Source organism: Pan paniscus, chromosome 12 (genome assembly GCF_029289425.2).
Source record: "Pan paniscus chromosome 12, NHGRI_mPanPan1-v2.0_pri, whole genome shotgun sequence".
Lineage (NCBI taxonomy): Eukaryota > Metazoa > Chordata > Mammalia > Primates > Hominidae > Pan > Pan paniscus.
In genome coordinates, this window is record NC_073261.2 from 56,918,699 (window position 1) to 56,937,094 (window position 18,396).

Below are 18,396 nucleotides of genomic sequence, written 5' to 3' on the forward strand. Positions count from 1 at the left end.
ATTGGATGCTTCCCAGTTGGAGTTCAAGTTGCCAAAGTTTTTCCTTCCGGCCTTCCTTCTGTACTCTTTTTGGTGGGAGGAGTGGTGTGGGGAAGAGAAGCCGCCCTTTCTCTTATCTGTCAGTCTCTTCACAAAAGCAAATTGTTCCAGCTCCTTAGAAGCAGTTGACGGTTGTTTTGCTTCTGATCATTTTTCCTTTTTTCCCATTGTTGCCCCTACCAACTCTTGACCTTGAACTGATAGGACTGGCTTTGTTTTTTTTCTCTCCCAAAATGTTAAAGGTATTTGATTGCTTGCTTCAAGATCGGAAGTGACTGCGATGTTCATATCCTTTACCAAGTCTGCCCACCATCACTAACTAAGACAGACTGCAGCTAGGGTACCAAGGCAGTTTTTATTTTTTATTTTCAGACAAATTTGTTTACCCCTCTAAGGAGAAGCAAACACTTGCCTTGATCAGGTAGTACTGTATAGCTTTATAGCTTACTGGACCTGGATGTAGCTTAAAAATATCGAAAACCACTAAGGAATGATTCAATACAGGGTAGTTAAAAGGGAAGAAAGGAATGAAATAGAGGCGCTTTTTTCCTTTGCACTTTTCAGGTATGCCTGGCAGTACTTGGACAAGTTCATTTTGAATAGAAGGTTAGAAAAGTGTGGGCTGTAAACTCCAGCTGAGGCTCACTGTCTTTTCCTCCCTGTTTTGGTAATCATGGGATCAGACAAGGGAAAGAGGTGATGGAGGCATTCTCCTTTTGACACCCCTTCAGGTTCTTGCTTTGCTGTTGCTTAGGTAGCCCATGGGCTGCAGAAGCCAGGAAGAAGGCCTCTTTGCACAGGGCAGAGGATGAGGGCCCTCAGGCAAGTAACTGTCCTGTGCAGCTGTCACAGGAGTCCTCTGGATCAGGGTTGAAGAGCCAGGCACATGCCCCAGGTGGCTCAGGAAATCGGCTTCAGCTTGTGGAAATGCGTCTGGGGCCACCAGAGCCAGCTGGCTGCCATCCTGCCTGCCTTCTTGTCATCTTTCCTGTCTCCTGGTCCTCCATGCTTCTTTCATCCCGGTGGATTCCTGCTGAAATGTTACTGGTATACACTTTAATACCAATTAAGCCAAGACCTCTCTTGGGTTTCGGTGGAAAGATCAACTAAAATGAGACATTTTAATAGAGAACTCCAGGAGTGTGTTATTTACTTTCTGATCTGTCAGACCAGACTCATCTGTTGAAAACATAAGTCAGACAGTTAACTCTTCTGTGCTTTGGTGAATTTTCATATCACTGAGGGGGCATAAAATCCAGGCTGCTTACTGCGACCTGCAAGGCCCTAAGTGGTGTGGCCCTTGCCTACCCCTCTAATCTCAGCTGAGAGCGCTCTTCCCCTCCATCTTGTCTTTCCTCCAACAAGCTAAGCTTGTTCCCACCCTGGGGACTTTGCACTTGCTGGTGCTCAGCTTGGAAAGCCTTCCCTTCAGCTTTGTTCCCTTGTGTCATTCAACCTGTGGGTCTCAGCTTAAATGCCGTCTGCTCAGAAAGGCCCAGTGTGGTCCCACGGGCACTCCCAGTCACATCCCCTGGCACTTTTTCTTCAGAGCCCTTATCAGGACATAGTCTGTCTTTCCTCATCCTGTCACTTTCTGAGGGAGGGGCCTCGTCTGTCTTACTCATCACCTGTATCAGCTGTGCCAACAACACTGTCTGTATTCACTTAGTGAGTATTTACAGATCTGACAAATGAATGAAATAAAACCAGAAGCTGGAAGCCTTTAGGTGGCCCCATTACCCTGCATTTCTGTCCCAGCTCCCAGGCACCAGACGACTGGCTCCATAGCCTTCCATCTGCACCTCTGCCAACTCCCAGCCAGTCCCCCCACACCCACTCTTTGAGAGTGAATAAAGGAAGGCACAGCCCACAATGTCAGGCAGCTGCCAGCCCCTGGGCTGATGAGAATAGTAGCTAGGCTCAGCAGGTCGTTTAGCCCCGTCCTTTCACGGTGTCCTGCAGAATTGTGCTAAGTATGTTATATTACCACGGTGGCTTTGACTATTCTGCTTATTTTAACATTCAGCCTCTAGCACATTCAGTTACACAGCTTCTATATCAAGGCCACTGCATCCTTTTTTAACATTTTTGAATATTGAGTGAGGAAAGGGCTCAGGGTTCAGTGTCTCTAGAACCTGGGCAAACTACAAATTTGGTTTTACCCCGCAAAAAGCAAGTAGTCTGTCACACCTCCAGCCCACTATGGACACCAGTCAAGTTTTTTGCCTGGTTTTCTTTCTCTGTTTTGCATACATGCTCATCTTCTACTCTCAGCCATACTGATGATAAGAATCATGAATGGCTGGGCCTGGTAGCTGACACCTGTAATACCAGCACTTTGGGAGGTCGAGGTGGGTGGATCACCTGAGGTCAGGAGTTCGAAACCAGCCTGACCAATATGATGAAACCCCGTCTCTACTAAAAATACAAAAATTAGCCAGGCGTGGTGGTATGCGCCTGTAGTTCCAGGTACTCGGGAGACTGAGACAGGAGAATTGCTTGAACCCGGGAGGCGGAGTTTCCAGTGAGCTGAGGTCACACTCCTCCACTCTAGCCTGGGCGACAGAGCAAGACTCTATCTCAAAAAAAAAAACAAAAAAAAAAAACAAAAAAAGAATTGGCCAGGCGCGGTGGCTCACGCCTGTAATCCCAGCACTCTGGGAGGCCGAGACAGGTGGATCACCTGAGGTCAGGAGTTTGAGGCCAATCTGGCCAACATGGTGGGACCCTGTCTCTACTAAAATTACAAAAATTAGCTGGGCATGGTGGTGGGCGCCTATAGTCCCAGGCACTCAGGAGGCTGAGGCAGAAGAATTGCTTGAACCTGGGAGGCAGAGATTGCAGTGAGCCGAGATCGCGCCACTGCACTCCAGCCTGGGTGACAGAGCAAGACTCCGTCTCAAAAAAAAAAAAAAGACTCATGGACTCTCAGTCTCCTGAAGACCATGCGTTTCAATGACTTTTAACATTTTTATTTTATGCTTTTAAAATGATTTCACATACAAGTACCTTTGATCTTATAGATACTGGGGAGTGGTAGGTGGTAGATAATGTCAAGTAACGCCCTCATGGTGTGGGTGAGGAAGTGAGGCCTTAGTGTTGTTCTGACTGTGCTCAGCCACACATTCTTCTTATTGCCCACACTCCCCAAACAGTGGAGGGTTCTTTTATCTTTGGGACAGTTCTCAGATCAAGAAAGCCTTTGACCAGAGAGCTAAATTTAAGGCTTTGGGAAATATAAAAATAGATCTGAAACTGTTAGACCTGAGTTCTAGCCATTAGTGGCTAGGTGATTGTGGTCAAATCACTTAAATTGTGTGTTCTTATCCTTAAAATTGGCAATCCTAAAACCTACCTTATGGGGTGGTCACAAGGTTAGATGAAATCATGTATTTGAAATTTCTATGTGAATTTTAAATTACTATAAAGATGGGAAATGCTGTTTCAACTTTGGTTCTACATCCCTATTCCCAGTGGGGCAGTCCTAGTTATCATAAAATGATATTTTTCTCTTGTTGAAATTAAACTTGCTCTTATGACCTTTAACTTTTGCACAACTGAGAACCATTAAAATAGATTTCCTGGATACAGTGATTGTCAAACTATGGGTAAAGGGCACTGGATAATTGTAGGTTGGTTCATTGGTTTGTTTTAAGGAATATTTTTATTTTTCAAAGCACTATAAAACAAATTTTCTTAGAAGGTCCGGAATATGAAAATCACAGCCATGAACATTTGTATGTTACAAAGCTGCCAAATGATGCATGGCTAGTGAGTCTCAGAGTATTTCACTGATGCTCAAATGCTGCTTGTCCATTTATTTGCCTTCTGTATGCATTAGGAAACAGATAAGCTATAAGTAGTACCAGCATTTTAAAATATGGTAGAAAAGAGTCTGGGCCAGGCTCATGCCTATAATCTCAGCACTTTGCGGGGCCAAGGCGAAAGGATCACTTGAGCCCGGGAGTTCGAGACCAGCCTGGGCAACGTGGTGAGACCCTGTATCTTAAAAAAAAAAATTTTTTTTTTAATTAGCCAGGCATAATGCTGCATGCCTGTAGTCCTAGCTACTTGGGAGGCTGAGGCAGGAGGATCCTTGAGCCCAGGAGTTTGAGGCTGCAATGAGCTATGATCACACTACTGCACTCCAGCCTGGGTGTGACAGAGTGAGACCCTGTCTCTTAAAAAGTGTGTCTGTGTGTGTGGGTACACAAAGATAGATATATATTAGAAAGATTGAGGAATTTTCTCTGAAAATTGGGGACAATATTTTTAAATCATTCTTTTAAATTGTAGTAAAATGTACATAATGAGATTTACCATTTTAACCATTTCTAAGTGTACAGTTCAGTGGCATTAAGTATATTCTCATTGTTTTGCAGCCATCACTACCATCCATCCACCCACCTTTTTTCATCTTGCAAAACTGAAACTCTGTACCCATTAAACAACAACTCTCTATTTCCCCTCCCCCCAGCCCCTGGCAACCACCTCTCTATTTTCTGTCTCTATGAATTTGACTACTCTAGGAACCGAATATAAGTGGAATCATACAGTATTTGTCCTTTTGTGACTGGCTTATTTCATTTAGCATCATATGCTTAAGGTTCATTCATGTTGTGGAATATGTCAGAATTTTCCTTTCTCAGGCTAAGTAATATTCCATTGTACGTATATACCACATTTTCTTTCTCCTTTCATCTGTTAATGGACACTTGGGTTGCTTCCATCTTTTGTCTTTTGTGAGAGATGCCTCTGTGAACATTGAGTGCACAAATATCTCTTCCAGATCCTGCTTTCAATTCTCTTGGGTATATACCCAGAAATGGAATTGCTGAATCATATGCTAATTCTATTTTTAACTTTTTGAGGACCACTGTTTTCCATAGAGGCTGCATCATTTTACATTCCCACCAACAATGCACAAGGATTTGAGGAAATGATTTTTATAACAAGTCTGCAGTACTGATCTCGGTGTTCCACAGACTAAGCAAGAAGACATTCGTTGCCCCATCAGTGCTGCTTCTTAGAATTAAAAACTTTTTTAAAAAAGTGCCTCTTGGTTTATGGCACTTCATCATCTCTTGAGAAGTTAAGCAAGAGAAGCTGTGTTTTCTCAAAAGTTTATAGTCAAGACGGGCATTCTTCTCATAACTTTTGGCCTGGCCTCTTCCTCATTTCCAACTGCCGTCTCGTGATACTGAGAAGTCCAAGTTTGATCATAATATGTGTTTTTACTCTGGAAAGCTTATCTTTCTGCAGATTTAATTCTCTAAAATGAACTTGGAATGGGGCATGATGTTTGACTTTTGCTTCCAACTTGCAGATGTCACAAATGGTTTCTCAATGCTAAGAACTCTTTAGAGTGACTAGATTTCATTTTATTTTATTTCTTTTTTAGGGTGACTAGAGTTTTAAAACATCATCTCTCATCATGAGACTTCAGGGCTTACACCCCAACTCAGACAGAACATAGATTTCCAAAGCCACAAGGCTGGAGCAGCTGTGTCCTCTTTTTTGGTGGGGCTGGTATACGGCCCTTCCATGTCTGTCAGTCCTGCCGTTCTACTCCTCCTGTTCATATTCCTAACCAGAGTCAGAATGGGCCTTGAGCAAGCCCTTGGTTTTATTAGCCTGTATAAGTAGATACCTGTCCTCTTTTTTTTTTTTTTTTTTTTTTGAGACGGAGTCTCGCTCTGTCGCCCAGTCTGGAGTGCAATGGCGTGATCTCAGCTCACTGCAACCTCTGCCTCCTGGCTTCAAGCGATTCTCCTGCCTCAGCCCCCCAAGTAGCTCAGATTACAGGCATGCGCCACCACGCCTGGCTAATTTTTGTATTTTTCATAGAGGTTGTGTTTCACCATGCTGGCCAGGCTGGTCTTGAACTCCTGACCTCAGGTGATCCACCCGCCTCAGCTTCCCAAAGTGCTGGGATTACAGGGGTGAGCCCCATAGCCGGCTTCTCTTTTGATATTTTAGGAGAGGGGCTGGACACGGTGGCTCGCTCCTGTAATCCCAGCACTTTGGGAGGCTGAGTTGGGTGGATCGCCTGAGGCCAGGAGTTTGAGATGAGACTGAGTAACATACAGGGACGCCATTTTTTCAAAAAAAAAAAAAAAGTTTTAAGTTAGCCAGGCATGGTGGCATGCATCTGTAGTTCCAGTTACTTGGAGTCTGAGGTAGGAGTGCTGGGATTACAAGTGTGAGCCACTGCGCCTGGCCAGTTTATCTTCATTTTGTCCATAAGAGAACTTCAGTCTAGAAAGAGTAAGAGATTTGCCCAAAGTACTACACAAACTTAGTGTAGAGCAGGTCTCCTGTTTCTTAGTACCTTGTGTACCTCTCTGTTAGACCATCCTGCCTCTTCCCCACCTTTCACTTTATTCTAACAGTTCTGCTTATTCTGTTCTCACCCAAGGCATTTGAGTAAAATATGGAACTTGACCCATATTCATTACTGTAATCACAGGCACCTGTGGCTTGGTGACCCCCTAGCCCATTTAGTCCTCTTACTTAAAAGAGACGTTAATCCCCTTTTATGTACCAAACACTTTATTTATACACACGCATTAATTCTGATAAATACACCCTTTGAATCCCAACAGCACTTTAAAGTAGTTCTTAATCTGTTTACAGGTGAGAAAATTGCTTAGAAAAATCAGGCAACTTAAATTCAGGCTCTTTTACTCTTTACTTTTTGGGATTTTGCAGGCCCCAGCTAAAATTCCAAAAATGTATAGTATCACAATAAAAGGTAAAAATAAATCAATAAAATGATACTCTCTATCTTTTTTTATAACTTCAACTTATATTCTAGATTTAGGGGATACGTGTGCATGTTTGTTACCTGGGTACATAGCATGATGCTGAGGTTTGGGGTACAACTGATCCCATCACTCAGGTACTGAACATAGTACCCAATAGTTATTCAACTTTTGTTCCCCTCCCTCAAACACACACACACACACACACACACACACACACACACACGTGCACACACACACATTTAGAGTCTGGAGTCAGTTCTAAAAATATCAGAGGAAGCCTAAAAACTAATGCAAAACTTGGCCGAGCACGGTGGCTCACACCTGTAATTCCAGCACTTTGGATCACCTGAGGTCAGGAGTTTGAGACCAGCCTGGCCAACATGGCGAAACCCCATCTCTAATAAAAATAACAAAAATTAGCTGGGCGTGGTGGCAGGCGCCTATAATGCCAGATACTCGGGAGGCTGAGGCAGGAGAATTGCTTGAACCTAGGAGGCGGAGGTTGCAGTGAGCTGAGATCGCGCCATTGCACTCCAGCCTGGGCAACAAGAGTGAAACTCTGTCTCAAAAAAAAAAAAAAAAAAAAAGCAAACAAACAAAAAATACTAATGCAAAACTGGACCATTTTCTTCTCTTCAGAATTGTCCAATTGCTTTTCACAAACGTTTCACAGGAAGATTAAATCATTACTAAAATACAATTTATGAATAATTTGGGGGTTTCATTGGTCTATCCCCTTAAATAATTGAGAATAACAGTGTCAGTCTTTGTACATTTCAGGTATGAACTGTCCCAGAAGAATGGCTTTTGCCTTTGCATCCAAAGAAGCCACTTCTCATAACTCATGGTGAAAAAAGATCTTTGTTCATTAGACATCACTAAGTCACGATATGCTGATGTGAAGCGTGATTGATGTTTTTGGATCTTAAGGAACACTTCTACAGTTTCCTACATTCACCACTCTCTTCTCTGTGCTGTTCTTCTCCATGCCCCATCATGATACTTGGCTTCAGTGTGTTTCTATTAAACTGTAAGGGAAAGGACAGAATTTATAAAACAAAGGATATCAGGGCCAGCCCTTGATGCAGATGGAAGGCCTCCAGGCTCCATGATTTATAGACTGTCAGCATCCTATAGCCTTTCTTGTGCCTCCCATTACATCCTTTTCTCAAGTTCTTCATTTACAATGACCAAAAATGACCAGTAATAGCTTTAGATGTGACTTCTTCTAAGAGTCCTTACATTTTAAAGCAATCAAAACTTTAGTTAAACCAGAAGAATGAAACTCCAGTGTGGTCAGATATCTGAGTCTTAGTATCAGCTAGCTCTCTTGCTTGCTTGCTGTGAGATCTTTGGCAAGTTTCTTTAACTTTCTGGAGCTGGTTTCTTCATTCATAGAGGAGAAGGCTGAATTAGATAAGATATGAGGTTCTTTCCAATGCTAACCTGTCTGATAACATTACCGTTGTCCCTGGGACCATGTCTATGTGAAGACTCATATTCCTATATTGATGGAGACAGGCAGACCCCTAGACAGATACAGAGAGAACTTCAGAGACAAGTCCAGGCTCTACCATGTCTAATCTGTGACTTTGGGCAAGTTGCACATTCTCATAGTCTCTGATCTTCATTCTTTTAAACTGTATTAGTATTCCCAAACGCAGGGGTTTTTGAATAATGAATGAAAATATTTGATATTAAGCTCTACAAATGTAAGTGATGTCCATCATTGTGATGGCACCTGGAGGCCAACTGAGTCACTGGGAGCCTTCCTTCCCTGTGAGAGTCCTGGGAGTCCAAGCAGCTTTTCGCACAGCTGTCCACCTTACATAGACATGGCCTGTGCTCTCACTCCCAGCTTTGTGCCTGGTATTGTTCTGTCTGCAGCTCCTCCCTCCCACATTTCTGGTATTTGAGTATTCCCAAGCAGCCGTGACCATACAAGTTATCTATGTGAATAGCTTGTTACTTTGAGGTTTGGTCAGAAAATAAGCCCCCCTAAATCAGGCAATTTACACCATTCTTTCTCACCACACAACACGTGTACGCTCATGTACTTCTTTACCCTCCCACATGCTTTTTGCTAATGACTTATAAAAATATTAGATTCTTGAGCCAGGTTCAGTGGCTCATACCTGTAATGTCAGCAACTCAGGAGGCTGAGGCAGGAGGATTACTTGAGGCCAGGAGCTTAAGATTGTCCTGGGCAGCATAGCGAGACCCCATCTCTACTAAAGTGAAAAATAAAAAATATTAGCCGAACAATGGTGGTACATGCCTGTAGCCCTAGCTTCTCAGAAGGCTGCGGCTGAAGGATCTGTTGAGCCCGGGAGTTCGAGGCTGCAGTGAGCCGTGATCGTTCCACAGCACTTCAGCCCAGGTGGCAGAGCACTATCCTGTCTCTTAAAAAAAAAAAAAAAAAAAAAAAGGCCAGGCTCAGTGACTCACACCTGTAATCCCAGCACTTTGGGAGGCCAAGGTGGGTGGATCACCTGAGGTCAGGAGTTCGAGACCAACCTGGCCATCATAGTGAAACCCCATCTCTGCTAAAAATACAAAAATTAGCCGAGTGTGGTGGCGCACACTCGTAATCCCAGTTACTGGAGACTGAGGCAGGAGAATCGCTTGAACATGGGAGAGGGAGGTTGCAGTGAGCCGAAATTGTGCCATTGCACTCCAGCCTGGGCGACAAGAGCGAAACTCCCATCTCAGAAAAAAAAAAAAGAGAGATTTTCTTCAATTCCTGTTCTTTCCACCTCCCCAGTCAAGCCAAAAGGCATAGATGTGGCAGGGCATCTGAGGGGAAACCAAGAACTGGGATACAAAGGTTCGTAAGACCCTTCCTTACCTTCAGTCATGCTTAAGGGCTGCGAGAGAATTGAGTGCAGGATGCTCCAGAAGATTCCTGATGTGGCAGGAAGGTGGGGAAAGGCTTACAGGAGATAGTATTGAGTGACAAGTACAAAAAAGTAGGGGGAGGCATCTCCATTTTACAGATGAGGAGATAATGTCAGAAGGTTAAGGAACTGTGCCAGAGTCACAACATGTCACCAGAGAGGCTAGAATTCAGAATCTGAAAGAATGCTAGCCTGAGGTTTTGCACCAAGATAAACTGCTGCATGAAAGACAAGCAAGTAATTTTGGGTCTTTACTTTTTATCCATTGCTTTTCAAGATTGCAAATATATGAGTGCTAACTTAAAAGAAGCGAGTAATTTCATTTTTTTAAGTGACAGTTTTTTGAGGAGAGAGGAATGAAGCAAAAACTAGTGTTTGGAACAATGCAAAGTTAGACTTTTTAGGAAAACCATCTTATTTTTACCAGTATGCTGAAAATTATTAGAGATATTTTTAACATCTTATAATGTCATATACAGTGTAAGATTAATGCTAATATAATTACACTTGTATAGTTGGTTAGTGCTCTGTGAGGGTTTTTTTCCTGCAACTGAAAAGCTTCCTTTTTTCTTCCTTCCTTTTTTTTATGTTTTTATTTATTATTTTATTTTATTTTTTTGAGACTCACTCTGTCACCCAGGCTGGAGTGCAATGGCATGATCTTGGCTCAGTGCAGCCTCCGCCTCCTGAGTACAAGCAATTCTCTTGCCTCAGCCTCCTGAGTAGCTGGGACTTCAGGCATGCGCCACCACGCCTGGCTAATTTTTGTATTTTTAGTAGAGACGGGGTTTCGCCATGTTGGTCAGGCTGGGACTATAGGCATGCACTACCACACCCGGCTAATTTTTGTATTTTAAGTAGAGATGTGGATTTCCCCATGTTGGCCAGGCTGGTCTCAAACTCCTGTCCTCAGGTGATCCACCCACCTCGGCCTCCCAAAGTGCTGGGATTACAGGCGTGAGCCACTGCACCCAGCCGTCCTTCCTTTTTTTAATATAAACGAGGTATAAATGAGATATGTAGCTTATTGTCATTTAATTCAAAGTTATCTACATTCCGTAGACTCCAGAGATGGTGAATTGGCTTTACATATAAGTCTTTTTCTGCAGTGTGTTAATTATACTAAAGCAAATTATCTTGCCAAGACTCTGAAATCCATTCTTTTGTTTGACCTGTGTAGTTACAGATCACCTAAATTGAAGATCACCTAAAATTTGGTTCCTGTTTTTCCATGAATATCAATTCATTTCTTGCTTATCTCAATTCCCAAATGGCCTAGAAGAATAGAGATTTATTACAACGTTATATACACGTTCTTGGACTTTAAGTCACTTCTTTTTCTCAAGCAAACATTTTAATTTTAGTTCTGTTAATGACATTTCCATGGTCTAAAAGAACGTTGTTGACATGTCTTTAATTGGGCAAGTTACAGAATTTATGTGATCTAAGTCTCCTCTTAACAGGAAATGTGAGCTCTAAATTCCCTTCTTCCTATAAGATTCTATGATTCATTATTTTGTTTCAAGTTAATGCTTTACCTTTAATAGCTTAAAGGTAAATAGAGGGTTCTTGATGGATTGGGCTAAAAGAATTGTTTTGGAAGGAATCCAAATGTGCACACATTGTCAAACATTAAGTTACCAGGTGTGACAAGTCTGGTGGCTCAGGCGCCCTTTTATTTCTTGGCCAGAAGACATCAAGAGTAATCCATTTTTGGGCTTAAGTGAATTTTGTGATATTTGACCATAGAATAATATGACTGCCAGCATGTCACAGGTGCATAGTTGGCAGACAATAAATGATCGTTGAAGTCAGCTTAGGTGTGGTTGAATTGATTATCTTGGTGAGTTATAAACTGTTTCTAAATAAAGTCCCCCCCAACCCCCGAAAAAAGAGAGAGATTCAAAACTAAGCCCAAGAAGGAAAATGAACATACAAAGATTTATATGCAGATGTTTATGGCAGCTTTATTTTTACCAGCTTAAAAACTGGAAACAACCAAATGTTCAGTTGGTGAATGGATCAACAAAGTGTGGTACAGCCATACAATGGAACAGGACTCAGCAGAAAAACAGAGCAAACTATTGATACTTGCGACCACATGGATGTCTTCATCTCAAAGGCATTATGCCAAAGGAGGGAAACCACACACAAAAGACTACATACTCTGTGGTTCCATTTATAGGAAATTCTGGAAAAGGCAAAGCTGTAGGGACAGAAAGCAGATCTGTTGTTACCAGGGTCTGTGGTGAGAGGAAGGCACTGACTGTAAAGGTGTATGAAGGAATTTTCTCAGGTTTTGGAAATGTTCTGTATCATTTCAGTGGTAATGATATGAATGTATACATTTGTCCAGACTAACCACATTGTACACTTAAAATGGGCGACTTTTATTGTATGCAAATTACACCTCAAATAAAAACAAGCAGACACACCCAGGACAGCATCTTGAATGCCTTACAAAGTGACTACTTCACTTGAGGAAGTAATCATTTTTAAACTTCCAATTTTGAAAACCTGTTGTTAACAAGATATTAATAGCATTCATTTTTATGGTGAATCTGTACCAAATATTGACCCCTAAAATGTGTTTGCTTAAAGAATAGTGAATGATCCGCTGGCTTTAATATCTTACTACATTTTTGCTTTCTTTTTGTCTCTCTGCCCAACATAGAAAAACTAATTGAGGGACTCAAATCTCCTGACACTTCTCTTCTGCTCCCTGACCTCTTGCCTATGACAGATCCTTTTGGTAGCACTTCTGATGCTGTAATTGGTAAAGTCATCATCTCTGTTTCTTCAGTCATGCATGATATGTGTGCCTGTTTCAAGAATGACAAGTACCTAGTTAACCAATCCCTGGGGAATAGCCCTGCCACCCCAGAAGCCAAGGCTATTTAATCTCACTTGTATCACTCCAGATGAAGTGTTTTCCTTGCTTTTCGGGGGTACAACGTCTATTTTTTGCCTTTCTTGATATCTGGAGATTTCTAGAGTGGATCTCTTATGAATGAGGAGGAATGTGGAAAGTTTCACATTTGGTTAGAAAAACTTTAAAAAATTGGTTTCTAACTAGACTACCTTTACTGAACTTAATGAAATTTAGCAGATTCTTCTTTTTTTTTTTTTTTGAGACAGAGTTTCACTCTTGTTGCCTAGGCTGGAGTGCAATGGCAAGATATCAGCTCACCACAACCTCCATCTCCCGGGTTCAAGCAATTCTCCTGCCTCAGCCTCCCGAGTAGCTGAGATTACAGGCATGCACCACCATGCCTGGCTAATTTTTATACTTTTAGTAGAGATAGGGTTTCTCCATGTTGGTCAGGCTGGTCTCGAACTCCTGACCTCAGGTGATCCACCTGCCTTGGCCTCCCAAAGTGCTGGGATTACAGGGGTGAGCCACCATGCCCAGCCCAGATTCTTCTTTAGAAGGCCCATGTACATCCAGCTGCAGTGGGACGAGCCTGGGAAGCATAGGAAGACCCCATCCCTACAAAAAAAATGTTGTTAGTTAGCCAGGTGTGGGGGTGCACACCTGTGCTACCAGCTCTTTGGGAGGCTGAGACGGAAGATCGCTTTGAGCCAGGGGGTTTGAGGCTGCAGTGAGCCCTGATCATGCCACTGCCCTCCAGCTTAAGTGACAGAGACCCATCTTGAACAAAATTAAAAAATTAAAAAAGGTCCATGTATATACCAAGTATCAGTAACTGAGAAAACATTTTGCCCACTGGTTAAGCCCCATAAATAGAATCCAGGGCAGGGGCTTGGTCTGCTTCCTCTCTCACATTTTCCTGTGTTCCAACAGCAAGGCAGGCAAGATTTGCAAAATGTCCAAGGCCCCTGTATTCCAGGAGGGTCCAATCATGAGGCACCTAATAATGCCTTTGGGCAGAAAGTCCTAGAACTCAGAAGTGCCATGACCTTGCATAGGGGTAGGCCTGCAGCTGAGGGGTGTCACGTGGTGCAGAAGGCCTCCCAGCTACTTCCTGGGATGGGGTTTGAGATGGATTAATGGCCTTTGCATGGCACAGAGGATGTTTGCCCCCCGGTTTATCCCTTAATAAAGGCGAAATTACCAGAAAAAATTAAGGTGCCTTTCAGCCCATCTCTTCTGACATGGAAGAGGTTTGCTGAGCGGCTTATGTTCTGAATTTGTTTATGAGAACTGATCATTAGTGAGACTGGCCACAGTATTTAACCTTGCACATGCATGCTCAGTGAAGCCTAGACATTCAGAGCAGCAGAAATAAAGTAACTTATTTTTCTTTCCACCTTGCCTGAGACTGGCATTTTAGAGACCTGTTAAAAGAAAGTCTTCACATGGCTGGGTGCAGTGGCTCACACTTGTAACCACAGGACTTTGGGAGGCCAAGGTGGGATAGATCGCTTGAGCTCAGGAGCAAGACACCATCTCAAAAAATGAGAATTAAAAAAAAAGAAGAAAGCTTCACAGAATTTCCGAAAGAAACTTCTGACTCCCTTTCCCTTACCCTTTCCTCTTCTTAATGCTCTGTTACGAAAGAAAAAGCTGATGTTGCTGTTGAGAGTCTCATACCAGGACTGGAGCCCCCAGTTCCCCAGCGCCTCCCATCTCAGACGGAATCTGTGACCTCGAATCGCACAGGTCAGTCAGGTGTCTCTGCAGCTGCAGGGACTGGTTGGTGTGGTGAACCTCTGAGCCAGTCTTTTCACCTGGCTCAGTCGATCCTGGGCTTATTTTGAAGCCCAGGTAGTTCCTCCTGAAATGGACACTCTGAATTGTCACAGCCCCAGCTTCTAGATGTTGAGTGATATATTTCCTTGCTAAAGAACTGAGTACTTTTTGGAGCCATGTTCTCTGTGGAGTGATCTCTGGGCTTTCTCTGGTTACAGTATTTCTTTATTCAAAATTCTTTTCACTGGTGGTGGGATCCCTCTATGTCCTTAATTAAAGAACTCCGCCGAGCTGTAAGGATACCCTTAACCCTCCAGATTGCTGTACATCTTTCCAGTCTGCCAATGCCAGTGATGTCCGTGGAGCTCATCTTCTATATATTGATGTTCCGTTCCCAGCACAGTGCTTTAATCCTGTATAGGTAATTTGCTGTAAAATTGTAGGCGAAGTTGAAGTCTTCCCTAGATGTAGTAGTTCTTGTACCCTAATTTCAAAATTCAGTCTTAATAGAATTTCTTAACTGCCCACAAATACAGATTTGGTAACCTTCTTCTTCTTTTTTTTTTTTTTTGTCCATAATTCCCTTGATAAAAGTATCTGGTTTTCAAACTTGGATAGAAACAATTAGAAGCCTAGGAAATGTGAGGATAAATTCATGCAGGTGAAAAAAAAATTACCTCCAAAGACATTATGATTTATTTTCCTTATCCTCATTTGAATGTTTTCTCCTAGAAAACTTCTCAGAAAACAATCCCTGTGTTAAAATGCTTAAACTCAGGCTGGGTGCCTTGGCTCACACCTGTAATCCCAGCACTTTGGGAGACTGAAGTGGGTGGATCACCTGAGGTCGGGAGTTTGAGACCAGCCTGACCAACATGGAGAAACGCTGTCTCCACTAAAAATACAAAATTAGCCGGTTGTGGTGGCGCATGCCTGTAATCCCAGCTACTCAAGAGGCTGAGGCAGGAGAATTGCTTGAACCCAGAAGGCAGAGGTTGCGGTGAGCCAAGGTCGTCCCACTGCACTCCAGCCTGGGAGCTGGAGCGAGACTCCGTCTCAAAAAGAAACTTAAACTCTGAGTTTTTGTCTTGGTTTTCTGAAGTCAAAATCATGTTCAAAGGGCCAATTTCAATGTAAAGAATACTAGCTAGAGGCATTGTGGGTGGGAACCTGGTTGAGTTCTAGAAGGTACTGTTTAATCTTGTCACATTCTGCTAATAATAAGCCAGAGGCAACCCTCTCCTAATCAGTTTGGATACTTTGTCCTATTATAACTTCCTTCTATGAGTGTTTAGGGAAAGTTTAAGTGAAACTCTAATTGTAAAGTTTTTTCTCCCAAATGGCATTCACTAAGAACTGAGGTGCTAAAGTTAGCTCAGCATCCAAATCACAGACCTGTTTAACCAGCAACCTCTGAGCAAAAAATTATCCTCTATTTCTATATTAATGTTAAGAGGAATCTAGAAAGACATGTTTCTATAGATGAAAATCCAGAAGCCTCCACACATTTCTTTTGGTTTTCATTCTCCCACTTTGGCTTGTATGTGTAACGTGTAAATGCAGTAACTTAAAAGCTAAGATCTAATCTCATGATACAGATGAAAATCCAGAAGCCTCCACACATTTCTTTTGGTTTTTATTCTCCCGCTTTGGCTTTTATGTGTAACGTGTAAATGCAGTAACTTAAAAGCTAAGATCTAATCTCATGATATTGTTGTGTGTGCCACTTAATGCCATCACTGACCTGGGATGCTGTTAATCTGGACTCAGATTCTCTCACCGGGGAAGATTCCCTGCTTGATTGCTCTCTGCTCTCTAACCCTACTACTGACCTTCTGGAAGAGTTTGCCCCCACAGCAGTCTCTGCTCCAGTCCATAAAGGTAAATGCTTTCTTCTTCTCAGGCCCACATGTGTCCTTAGAGGGGAAAGAACTAAACAACTTTTGAAAGTTTTTCTTATCAAAAGTCTTTACTAGTGAAGTTTTAAAACTACCTCCTTGTATGGAAAACTTGAGTATCTCCTAGATACTGTGTTATAATACCTCTCAGTGAGAATATTTACTAAGACTTAGACGACAGGCCAGTTGTGGTAGCTCAGGCCTGCAATCCCAGCACTTTGGGAGGCTGAGGTGGGAGGATCACTTGAGCCTAGGAATTTGAGACCAGCCTGGACAACATATGGAGTCTCCAGTCTCTACAAAAAATTTTTTTAATTAGCCAGCCATGGCAGCATGCACCGGTGGTACCAGCTTCTTGGGAGACTGAGGTGGGATGATTGCTTGAGGCCCGGAGGGCAAAGCTGCAGTGAGCCATGATCACACCACTGCACTCCAGCCTGGGCAGCAGAGCAAGACTCTGTCTAAAAAAAAAAAAAAAATAGCAGATAGGTACTAAAAATAAATAAAATTAAATCTAAAAAAAGACCTAGACAACAGATTGGTGAAAGTATTGCTTTCTGGCAAGAACATAGAATGCAGATATTCCATGTTACCTTTAAGAGCTAGATACCTTTGCAGTCAATTCAAGTAGATGGTTGAAGTGAATATCTACTGCCTGCCTATAATGATCATATGATGCTTGTTGGTCTTAGAATGTAAAATGGTTTTATCATATCTGATTCAAAGTTATTGCATAGTGATGACTGCAATAAAGAAATAAGCATCTTTCCTCAAAAGTCAGTCCTGTAAGGTTGAACTTGTAGAAGTTTTGAATTTTAGTTCACCTTCAAGTCATGATTGGTTACTGGATTTCTCTTTCTAATCTACTATTTTCATTTTTCAGTCTTGGGTTAATAGTGGTCTGAAATCCTGGACAGAGGTAGCTTGAATCAGATTCTATTCAATGAGCAGTTTGTGACAGTGTCAGGCTCAATGCCTGGCTTACTTTGTTACTGAACTTTCTGTGATTGGGTAGTGAAAGTAGTCTTCTGGAAAGAGAAAATGTGTAGAAAAGAAAGAGCTTAAGTCCCTTCAGGAGAAAATTCAAGAAGGAAGACTCCCCAGAATGACTAAAAATAATCACCCCTGTGGTTTGCAATGGTAATAGCTGAGTTTTTGTTTTTACCCGTGATGACATTAAAATGATTATGTTTTTATAGATTATGTAGAGGGAAGTTACCTATTTAGACAGTGATATCTGGCAGGAGTGTGTCAGCAGCAATGTAGAATTACAGAGAAGTATTATTTGCAAAATAAGTGCTCAGCCAGCACTTGCTTGCTGTTAGGGTAGCTTTAATTAGAATGGAGAAGACTAACAAACTTCTACTTGAGGCCTCAGTGCATGTGATCTTGTGCCTCAGCATTCCCTGAGGCTTCTGAGTTGTTTCAATGTCTTTTTTTCCCAGTCACAGTGCAGTGAGTCCTTCCAGCAGTATTTTGTTTGCCTTATATACAGTGGTTACTTCTTAAAGAGCCACCAATTCTCTTCCTCCTCCCCTGCCCTGCCCCCAAGCCCCGGTTTTGAGTTTTTCAAATATTGTTTGGCCTCTGTTCCCTCAGTGAAGACAAGTGACTTATTCCTATGCCTTTGTGGATTAGTGACATTGAAGAGATACCTCACAATAATTATAATTAATGTCTTATAAATAATAGAATTCTTCCAAGAACCCTTTTCCCTAATCATTTATAAAAGTCTTAACATGGCCAACTCTAAAGCATTTTTTTCTATATCTCTGTATTTTCCAGTTTTGCTATTTTTATTTCAACTCAGAAAGATAAATCCTTTCACCTTTGAAAATAACCGGGCTGTACAGTTGAGATCTTTGTGCCTCTTTCACATTCTCTCATTTGCTAATCTCTGCCTCTGTTGTTTCTGCTTGTGTACTTGCATTCTGTATTAAGCTGCAGAAGATAGTAATCTCATCTCAGGTTTTGATGTCCCTGAGGGCTCGGACAAGGTGGCTGAAGATGAGTTTGACCCTATTCCTGTATTGATAACCAAAAACCCACAAGGTAAGAAAAAGGATGGGGAAAAGAAAAGAACTTGGCCTCAGTTCTCTTCAAAATAGTCATGCACCTAATCTGCAAAGGGGAAGAAAAGC

General features: G+C 42.2%; 1 protein-coding gene across 12 annotated transcripts in view; it reads left to right on the forward strand.

The window, feature by feature from the left end:
• The window catches only part of AAK1 (AP2 associated kinase 1), a 187,664-nt gene that overhangs the window by 148,730 nt on the left and 20,538 nt on the right, over nt 1–18,396 (forward strand). For 8 of the 12 annotated variants that reach the window (XM_034953310.2, XM_034953311.3, XM_008956342.4 and 5 more), the window contains 4 exons: nt 12,378–12,479; nt 14,226–14,327; nt 16,128–16,238; nt 18,197–18,307. The exons of the other annotated variants lie outside the window; for them this stretch is intronic. In XM_034953310.2, the coding sequence (XP_034809201.2) occupies nt 12,378–12,479; nt 14,226–14,327; nt 16,128–16,238; nt 18,197–18,307 (426 nt within the window). The remainder of the gene's footprint in view (nt 1–12,377; nt 12,480–14,225; nt 14,328–16,127; nt 16,239–18,196; nt 18,308–18,396) is intronic. 12 annotated transcript variants of the gene reach the window in all.